The sequence below is a fragment of the Pistacia vera genome, unplaced genomic scaffold (genome assembly GCF_008641045.1).
Source record: "Pistacia vera cultivar Batoury unplaced genomic scaffold, PisVer_v2 Contig185, whole genome shotgun sequence".
NCBI lineage: Eukaryota > Viridiplantae > Streptophyta > Magnoliopsida > Sapindales > Anacardiaceae > Pistacia > Pistacia vera.
Genome location: NW_022195948.1, coordinates 183,761 through 194,313, shown reverse-complemented (window position 1 = coordinate 194,313; position 10,553 = coordinate 183,761). Strand labels below are relative to the sequence as shown.

Below are 10,553 nucleotides of genomic sequence, written 5' to 3'. Positions count from 1 at the left end.
GTTTGTAAATTGTAAAATTGTAATATGCTATGTAAATGTATTTGCTGATGGGTTGGTAAATGTATTTGCTGATGGGTTGATTATGGCGGAGAGGGTAGCGTGTCTTTGATTGGAAAACAGTTTGGGGGTGATGAAGTATACAAAAGCCACGTGAGAATGGGCAGAGTTAGAAATCTAATAAATCTGTTTTATTTTGTTTATCTCTTCTTTGTGTAACAATGTCTGTAACCGTTATGATCTTATAAGAAATTATTGTTATTGGCTCTTTAAGTTAATGACTGACTATAATCTTGCTGATGGGTTGGTAAATTGTAAAATTAATGAATTTAATTTAAGTAAAAAATTGGGCTGGTGGAGGGATCAAATAAACATGTTTAAAAAGAAATTGGGCCAAAGTGGAGGGTTTGATTGAATTGGACCAAACTGGGCCAACCCATTTAAATAAACTGGATTAAAACCGGTTAACCGAACCGATTTTTCGGTAGTTAACAATCGCTTCAAGTGGAAAACCGGTTCGGTTTCGGTTCAATTTTCCACTTGAACTGAAATTCGGTTTGGTTTACGGGTACGATGAACAAGTTCGGTTAACTGGTTTTTTCCACCCCTAATAATTAGAAGAAATTCTAATTTGACTAAATAAATAATTTTATTTTTCTCTAAAGCTTTGTTATCTATTTAGTCAAAGTGCCATTGAATATCTTGCAGAATATTTTGGGTAACTACAGATGACTTATGCATTTCACGCATCATGTAAATGATATTCTTCACATATCACAATTAAGGAGTTTTCTTTTAAGTATTTGACATTCTCAAAGGACAATATTACACTTACAACATAATCTCATAAACTTTCTCTCACAACCTCCACATGGTAGCTCGCAATTGATCAGTTCATAATGGATTTCGCTTCCCAAATAATGGGTCTTGTTTATCCAATTACAAGCTGTCACGTCGAGGTTGTGAGAGAAAGTTTGTAGAATTGGACTGTGAGCCAATATTTATTGTTTCTCAAATCAATGCCTAGAAAGTTCTTATGGTATTAGAAACATTGTGACAGGCGTCAAATGACATATTTTCTTGCATTTTCTGACCTACCAAATAGTTCAGAAAATATGATTATCCTTAAACCCTAAAGCTTAACCCTAAAGCTTAAACCTTAACCCCTAACCCCTAATCCCTAACCCATAATCCATAAACCTAAACTCTAATCCCTAAACCTTAAATGCTAAACCTAAAACTCACTCTTAAATCTTTAACTTGAATTCTACGCTTTTAGGAATATAAAAGATAGATTATTACTTTTTGTCCAAGTATTATCTTCAGAATAAAGTAATGCTAGGTCCACAACTTTCTCTCACAACCCCAGACGTGGTAGCTCGTCATTGGTTAGCTAGCAAAATAAATTTCACATGATTTTTTGCGAGCTAAACAATGATGAGTTAACATATAAAGGGTTGAGAGAGAAAGTAGTAAACCTAAAATTATTGCTTTATGATATTTACTTAATTAGCCCTTGGGGAATTCGAGCACTACAATTGCCATTCAGATAATCCGTACAATTTAATTGCCCACCCTCTTTCCTCAATTTGAAACCTAACTTCCCAAGTCCAAGATTTAAAAGAGAGAATGCTAAAAAGAAATCTAAAAATATATAATTAGGGTTCCAAAATATAATATGTCGTTGGGATATCTCATACAGAATCGTGTTGTACAAGTTCATAGACAAGTTTTTTCATGATAATGCGAAGATTTAATAATTTAATAAATTAAATTTATATAAAATATTGTAATAACCTAAAATTTATTTTTCACAAAACTAGTTTATACTTTATAGCCTAGGCGAGCCCTTCAAGAGCTACCCCTGGTAAAAATATAATTTTAAAATCTTAATAGTACGGGATGTATTTTTTTTTTCTTCTAAAAATGAAAGGGAAAATAAGTTGGTGGGTGCAAAATTTGTTTGAAATCCACCCTAAACAATCGGGTCAAAACCGGATACTTTAAAACGACCCGTTTGATAAACGGGTTGAAGTCTCCGTACAAATACATATACGATCATAAAGAATAAGTGTGTTGTTATTATTATTATTATTATTATTATCATTATTATTATTATTATGTTTGTAAATTTAAAAAAGTTGAACTGCCAAAGTTAGGGTTTCTGAAAATTCTCTCAAAAATTAATGTGATCAAACCCTCAATTCCACTCTTAACACTTGTATTTTGTACCAGTTAATCTTCTTTCTAACGCCATATAATTGTACTTCAAAATTTTCGTAAAAGGTACTCTCCTTCTCTCTCTGTAGATTTGTTCTTTTCACTGTGAATTGGGTTTTTTTTAAGCGGTTCAAGTTTACCTGTACCATTCATATATATTGTATTAGTTTCGACTCCATAATCTCAAATTTTTTTTTTTTCCTTTTAATTTTCATCTGAGTTCTGTTTGCTTTTGGTGACACAGTAGGGGAGTTCTGGAACATGAAATTATAGCATAGTGGGTTTTGTTCCTTTTGGTGTTTTCATTTAGTATTTGAATACAAGCGCTTGGTTATTGTGGCAATTTAAGTTGTTGAATTCAAACTGATCTTTTTTATTTTTTTTTATTTTCAAACTTGCGTTATTTTTTTAAGGAAGCTTCTGGGTCCTAATTTATAATTATATTGTTTCATAATTAAAGTAGCTCATACTATTTGCAGACTGCACCAGTGGGAATATAAAACATGTGGATTCTTAATTAATTGGCTCTCTATTTAGTAATAAATTCAAAGACATAGTCTTCATATGGATTTTGAAGTAATTGAAGTTGAAGGTGAAATGGGTCATCGTGGAGTGTCGGATGATGGAGATGCTGAACCCAATGAAGTTGGTGAAGCGAATACGACAGAGAATTCTTCTGCTCGTGGTGATGATGATGGGATTATGGAGCCATATGTGGGGATGGAATTTGACACTGAAGATGCTGCCAAGACTTTTTACGATGAGTATGCTAGACGTTTAGGTTTTAGTTCTAAAGTCAGTCAACATAGCCGCTCTAGAAGTGATGGGTCAAATGTCGCACGGGAGTTTGTATGTGGCAGAGAGGGTTTGAAAAGAAGGCATGCTGATAGTTGTGAAGCAATGCTTAGGATAGAGTTAAAGGGCGAAGATAAGTGGGTGGTTACAAAATTTATTAAGGAGCATACCCATTCTATGGTAAGCCCTGGTAAAGTGCATTACCTTCGGCCCCGCAGGCATTTTGCTGGTGCTGGAAAGGCCACGCCTGATGTTTATCAAGGAGTGGGAATTGTACCTAGTGGTGTAATGTATGTGTCCATGGATGGCAACCGAGCGACTGTAGAAACAAATAATTGTGGATCTAGGGCCGCTCCCATCATTGAATCAAATCGCCCCGTTAAAAATATGGGGGCGATGAATTATGTTGTTAGGCCTGCTAACAGAAAAAGGACATTAGGAAGGGATGCTCAGAATCTACTTGACTATTTCAAGAAAATGCAAGCTGAAAACCCTGGTTTCTTTTATGCAATACAACTTGATGATGACAATCGCATGGCTAATGTATTTTGGGCTGATTCAAGGTCAAGGGCAGCTTACAGTCATTTTGGTGATGCAGTTACACTGGACACAATGTACAGAGTTTGTCAATATAAAGTACCATTCGCTCCATTTACGGGAGTAAACCATCATGGTCAGCCTATCTTGTTTGGGTGTGCTCTACTACTAGATGATTCTGAGGCTTCTTTTGCTTGGCTGTTTAAGACGTTTCTTACAGCAATGAATGATCGGCAACCTGTCTCTATAACTACTGATCAAGACAAAGCTATACAGACAGCAGTTTTTCAGGTATTTCCAGAAGCACGCCACTGTATCAGTAAGTGGCATGTCTTGAGAGAAGGCCAGGAAAAGCTGGCTCATGTATGTCATGCTCATCCAAGTCTTCAGGTAGAGCTGTACAATTGCATCAATATGACTGAAACTATAGAGGAGTTTGAATTGTCTTGGAATTCAATCCTTGACAAATATGATCTCAGGAGACATGATTGGCTTAATTCAATATATAATGCTCGTGCACAATGGGTACCTGTGTATTTTCGGGATTCCTTTTTTGCTGCAGTATTACCGAATCCAGGATATGATGTTTCCTTTTTTGATGGTTATGTGAATCAACAGACAACAATTCCAATGTTCTTTAGGCAGTATGAAAGAGCTTTAGAAAACTCATTTGAGAGGGAGATAGAAGCAGATTTTGATACAATTTGCACAACACCAGTCTTGAGGACGCCTTCACCTATGGAGAAACAGGCTGCAAATTTTTATACAAGGAAAATATTTGCTAAATTTCAGGAAGAACTGGTGGAAACTTTTGTATATACTGCAAATAGAATTGAAGGTGATGCAACTATCAGCACATTCAGGGTTGCGAAATTTGAAGATGACAACAAGGCATACATTGTTGCATTAAATTATCCTGAAATGAGAGCAAACTGTAGCTGCCAAATGTTTGAGTATTCTGGTATTCTCTGTAGACATGTTTTGACAGTTTTCACTGTCACAAATGTACTTACGTTACCGTCTCATTATATCTTGAGACGGTGGACAAGAAATGCTAAGGCTGGGGCTGGAATAGATGAACGTAGCGGTGAACTACATGGCCAGGAATCGCTGACAATGCGATATAACAATTTGTGTCGGGAGGCAATCAAATATGCAGAGGATGGGGCAATTGCTGTAGAGACCTATAATGTTGCAATGGGTGCTCTTAGAGACAGTGGGAAGAAGATTGCTGTTGTGAAGAAAAGTGTTGCCAAAGTTTCACCTCCCAGTTCACAGGTCAGTGGCACTGGTTATGAGGACAGGAAGACTGCTACATCAGCTTCAGACACTGCCCCTTTGTTATGGCCTCGGCAAGATGAAATGACAAAACGGTTTAATCTTAATGATACTGGTCCTCCAATTCAACCTGCTTCTGATTTGAATTTGCCACGTATGGCACCTGTGTCCCTTCACCGTGATGATGCTCCTTCTGATAACATGGTAGATTTTAAAAATCCTTGTGGTGTTTTATTTATTTATTTATCATTTCTATTCTGACTCTTTTGTATAGGTGGTTCTTCCTTGTCTAAAGTCAATGACTTGGGTGATGGAGAATAAGAATTCACCACCAGGGAATAGAGTAGCAGTGATCAACCTGAAGGTATAGCATGTTGTTGAGTCATGAGCCATCTCTAGTTGGGATGTGATTAATGTGACAATCAACAAAACCAAGAGTTGCTATTTAAATATTTTGAAACTTTAGTATATGTTAAAATGATTGTTTTAACAAATTTTTTTTGGTCTGATCATTTACAAAATTTTCGTTTGAACTCTAGGTTGGGTGAGTGGATTGCCTTGGCTGTTATAATTCTCTTGCCATTGTTAGACAGCTGACTGAGTCATTCATATATATGTTTTTTTATCACCTTTGCAGTTGCAAGATTATAGCAAGACTCCATCAGCAGAATTGGAGGTTAAGTTTCAGCTTTCTCGCGTTACACTCGAACCCATGTTGAGATCTATGGCCTATATTAGTGAGCAGCTTTCAACCCCAGCTAATAGGGTTGCTGTCATCAATTTGAAGGTAAGAAATTGAGACATGAAGTTGACCTTTTGATGCTGGATCTTCTACACTTTGTTATTCTTATTAACCTTTTTTCTCAAAAAGGAAGAAAATGTATGGAATGCTTAAAATCTTTATAAGCAGAATTAATATAAAATCATCACTCACACACATATATATAAACATTAACGAAGTCTGCATACCTTGTTTGTATTAGCAACTAGAAAGAACAAAATATTCTTGGACTGGGCTCAGGCCTACCCCAGCGCAGCAGTCATATGTTTATCTTTCCTTTAATGTGGTACTTCGGTGGTAGTGCTGACAAAAATATGAATGGGATGGCATCTTGGGTTTCATTCTTACGGGTGTCGAGCACTATATTCTTGCATCTTCATTTTATCTATTTGTTTGATTTTACTGGAGGTATAGTTTTAGCAACTAGCAATGGCTTCTTGCTTAGCTTAGATGGTAAAAGAAAGAGGATTTCCTGAATAAAAAAACTATGTTCTTGTTATTGATGGAAATACATTCTTATAGAATTTTTAATAATGGCAAGCAGAGAGGAGGTGTAGTAATGGCATTTTGAGATGATTCAGAACGTACTGTTGTGCAAGCATTTCTGAGAAAGTCATTGCTGTTTGGCAGTGAAGGGGACCTAATACTTTGAATTTGTGCTTTCAATGTTCTGGAGATCTTAATATTTGATGAATTAGAAATGTCCTTCAAAATTCTCCTGTTACCTTTTTTGTAGGTTTTACCTCATAAATGCATTTTTTCACCCCTTTGAAACTAGGTGGTCCACAGTTTGGATTGTCAGGAATGTTGGATAGGGGAGTGTGAGCTTGTGCATCTGTGTATTTGTACACATTGAAGTAAAACTTATATCTCGGGATGATATTCTTTATATTCTTTTTTTTTTTTTTTTTTTTTTTTAATCCTTCTCATTTTAGGCTATATATTAAGTGTCTCGTATTTTGTAACATTAGGGTGTGCTTCAGGAAATACACTCTATGTGACATTTGATAGAGAATGGAAGGTTGGTGAGGTGTGGCACTGAGTGGTGAATTTGAATTAACAAAAAGACTTTAAAGTGGGTAAAGTAGGAATATATTAGCTGATGAGAGTAGCATATTAGGTATGGTATTATGACTTGTAACTGGAGAAGGTGAAACTGAAATTACTGCATAAAACTTAATATAATGTGGCATTAAGTTAAATGAAATATTGATGGTCATGTTATAGAATGAGTCGAAAAGAGATGATTCAGGAGTAGGATTGAGAGGAAAAAGCTAGTAGACACTTCGCTTTTTAATCCTTTGCTCTAATGCCTGTTAAGTCCTGTTTTGTTATAGCACTCAATTTGTTAGTGACTGAATTAGTTTATGTTTCCTATTCTTTGTAGATCTCTTAATATAGCCATGGGATAATGTGAAATTGATTAATATCCATCTGTCAATATAAATAGGTCTCTTAATATAGCTCCTTTGTACATGTTATAGTATGAAAATGATTCTTATCTGTGTGTCAATATTAGCAAATGTTCTCTTTTAACTTTTTCTTATTAATAAATGTGTGCCTGTAATATGATCTAGGAAATAGTTGCAATTAATTAACTTAGCCATCTGATGTTACTTTTTTTTTCACCTGGTGTCAAGAGATTTTAAGCTGTTTCTTTGCTCTAGTGCTTCTTCATCTTTTATCATTTCTTGAAAAGTAAATAAATTACCGTAATTGAACGTGGGACTTCAGCCCTTGCTCTTTCTAAAGTCATCTTGGTTCTTCTTGTTCTTTTTATTTCCTGAAAAGTAAATAAATGACTGTTATTCCATGTAAATTGAACACAGGACCTCAGCCCTTGCTCCTTGTAAATTCACCATGGATAGTTCAATAGAAATAAAGCAAGATTATAGATACTTTATGCAAGTCATGGATATTTAGCATCACGCACCTTATCTGGTTTGCGTTTCAGATGCCTCTAATTTGGAATTTCTATTGATTATCAATTCTTTGTCTTGAATAGATTTAAAAATATGAATCATGAGATAATTATAAGGTCACAAGAAGATAATTTGTTTATATATTTCACATCTCTCAGTTATGCGCAATTGCGATGCTGTTGCCTTGTTTACCCTTTTTTTTTTATTTCTGGGAATTTTTTTTTTCAGCTTCAAGATACTGAGACAACTTCTGGAGAGTCGGAGGTTAAATTTCAAGTTTCAAGAGATACCTTAGGTGCTATGTTGAGATCAATGGCTTACATCCGGGAGCAGCTTTCTAATGCTGTAAGCATTGTCTCTTTACACTTGTTATCACTATTTCTGGTGCATGACTCACAAATGTTCTTCTGTACTAAAATTGTTATATACTGTCATCTTTTTTCTAGTGTTTTTTCTTTTGTAAATTTTCAACAATATACTGGAAAGTTACTTTGTTCACATGATCTTGTCATCAGATCTGGTCTATAAAAATGAAAATGAAACTTGCGTGTTTGATGATAGGGTTGAGACACTTCTTATGTTGCTCAAGTTCAAACTTAATATCAAAGTAAATTTCCATGCAGCTAAAACATTTCTGGTTCCTTTATTGGTGCTTATGGCTTTGCTTGTAAGTTTAATTTTTTCAAGGCAACTTCTTGATCTTAGAAATAATGTTGCTCTTTCAGGGAAAAAGATAATGGTTTTGATATACATTCATTGTAACTAGCTGTTTGTAGAGATGTAAACATAGAGCTCCATATAGAAAACAATTTAGTTCTTTCATAGGAGGGTTTTCCCTGGAGAATTGATTATGCCTCAGTAATTTTGATATGTTGAGGTATAAAAGATGCTATATCTTTGCTGGAGTATGTCCAGCAGGTGAACCTTTGTTTGTCCTCTTTTGCAGTCTGAACACAACTTTTTGAAAGCTTAAAAGGAATTGTGCACAGATTTGATTGACATGCCATATTTGGGTGGTAATTGAGTTGAAAATATAATCACCATGTATGGGTTGAATGGTATTACACTCGATTTCTAACCACTTGTGGTTAGAGGATCTAATGCTTTTGGAGCCACCTATCTTAGATATTATATTCTATCGATTTTTTGACCACTAAAGGCTGTAGGGTTATATTGAGTACCCAATTTCGAATCCAGGGCATAGACAAGTGAGGCCAATGGATTTTTAGATAATAAAAGAGAGGGAGAAAACAAAGATTGTGTCAAAAACATGTATCATTTCTTAATTTCCTGAAGATTGTCCTAAGAGAGTTTATGAGTGAACTAGGTTTTGACATTCCTTCTTGAGATTCTATCTTTTTTGGTAAAAGAAATTTGAGAGAGATAGGATAGGAAGATGCTTTGCCTGAAAAAAACAAGATACATGTTGATTAGGGGAAACTAACAAAGGTTAGACAAAATTGGAATGGGAAGCCTTTTAACCCTTAACTTCTGTAAATCCACCTACTGTAGATATATCCCCTCCTTCCCCATGTTTTAGTTCCATGGGTTCAACCAGTGCGGATGATCTACCCTCATTGGTGTGTTATGTGCAAAAATGATGCAAAATCCTGTGACCATTTGTTTCTTCATTGTTCAATGGCTTCTTGGTTATGGGCTAAAGTTTTACAGAAAACCTATCTTTAGTGGATTATTCCTAGACCTTGTTTTGATTTACTTATGGAGAATTTGACTTTCTTTGGTGAAGGGAAAAAGGTCAAGACTCTTAGAAAATGCATGGTTCTTGCTCTTTTGTGAATGATTTTGGGTTAAATAAATAAATTGACTTTCAAGATAATGCAGCAGAAGAAATTGGTGTCTATAGAATAAAATCTAGTTTTTGGCATCTCCTTAGGTTTCTTTCTCAGAACCTGTAAAGACACCTGTTTTCTTTTTATCCATCTTAATTGGTTTTTTTTTNAAATTATGTTTAATAACTCTTAACTATTCTCATGTTGATATTTTACCTGTTCTTGGTGTTTGGTGTCCATGAATGCAAACCACGTCTCTCATTCCTGACATTGTCTTCATGTGCTTCAGCTATGTGGAGTTAGAGGTGGTGGAAATGCCGCAGCACAGGCATTGTTTTGGCAAGCAAAGAAAGGGCTTTCGTTTGTTTTGGCATTTGAATCTGAGAGAGAAAGAAACGCAGCTGTTATGCTTGCCAGGAGGTTTGCGTTTGACTGCAATGTAGGTTTACAATATCTCTCTTAATTTTTTTACATAAAAGTGAAACCCTTCTTCACCGATTATTAGATTTTGAGTCTGTTGTATTTTTGTTCTCATCCTTTTTTCGAGTTAATTTTTATTTTAACACGACTGAGATATCTTTTTATCTCCAATGCTTTAATGCCAGATCACGCTTGTTGGGCCGGATGACAGATCTCCTTTAGGAAACTAACTGACCTCCATCATATTCTGTTTCACTAATTGTAATTAGTTGTTGAGTATCATCATGTATTATAAGTTTGCATTACTAGGATTTGGAGTTGTATGATTTTGTTGTGGCTGGCTTTTGTTTTTTTGGCTGTAGCACCAAGGCATTGTTTTTTGTTTGCCTTTTTGTTCGAGTGTAACAAATTCCCAACAACATTTGGAGAATTATTTGCTGCTGTATTTTAATTTACAATTGTTGAAAGTTTGATATTTTATGGTTGATGATTGGTATACAAGTGCTAGATTCTGGATGGTCCTGTATTTTTTTAATTTTTTTTTCTTGTAAATGGATGGAGAGGTGAATTGTGAAATTGCTCAGTTTTGTGCATTGTAATCATAGTCCCAATCTGAGCAGTACTTTGAGCTTTCAGTATTTTTTATTTTTATTTTCTTTTATCTGAATTTTAGACCTTTGATTTTGATAGCATGTTAAGTGTTCATACAAATTATAGTTCAAATCTCAACTGTATTTTGAGCTTAAACAATACAAATCCTAGTTGAATCGGCCAGTCGGGTTTTAAAAGTGGTTCAAATCTCAAGTGTATTTT

General features: G+C 35.0%; 1 protein-coding gene and 1 long non-coding RNA gene across 2 annotated transcripts; both read left to right on the top strand.

The window, feature by feature from the left end:
* The first annotated feature begins 2,210 nt into the window (after nucleotides 1-2,210).
* LOC116126880 (protein FAR1-RELATED SEQUENCE 3-like) lies at nucleotides 2,211-8,058 on the top strand. The gene is made up of 5 exons (XM_031412553.1): nucleotides 2,211-2,283; nucleotides 2,697-5,031; nucleotides 5,102-5,191; nucleotides 5,465-5,614; nucleotides 7,759-8,058. The coding sequence occupies exons 2-5, from the start codon at nucleotides 2,782-2,784 to the stop codon at nucleotides 8,056-8,058; spliced, it is 2,790 nt and encodes a 929-aa protein (XP_031268413.1). The 5' UTR covers nucleotides 2,211-2,283; nucleotides 2,697-2,781.
* A 1,552-nt stretch (nucleotides 8,059-9,610) lies between these two features.
* Nucleotides 9,611-10,236, top strand: LOC116126898. Its single transcript, XR_004127547.1, has 2 exons — nucleotides 9,611-9,759; nucleotides 9,926-10,236. It is a non-coding gene; the product is annotated as an uncharacterized LOC116126898 (long non-coding RNA).
* Nucleotides 10,237-10,553: the final 317 nt, after the last annotated feature.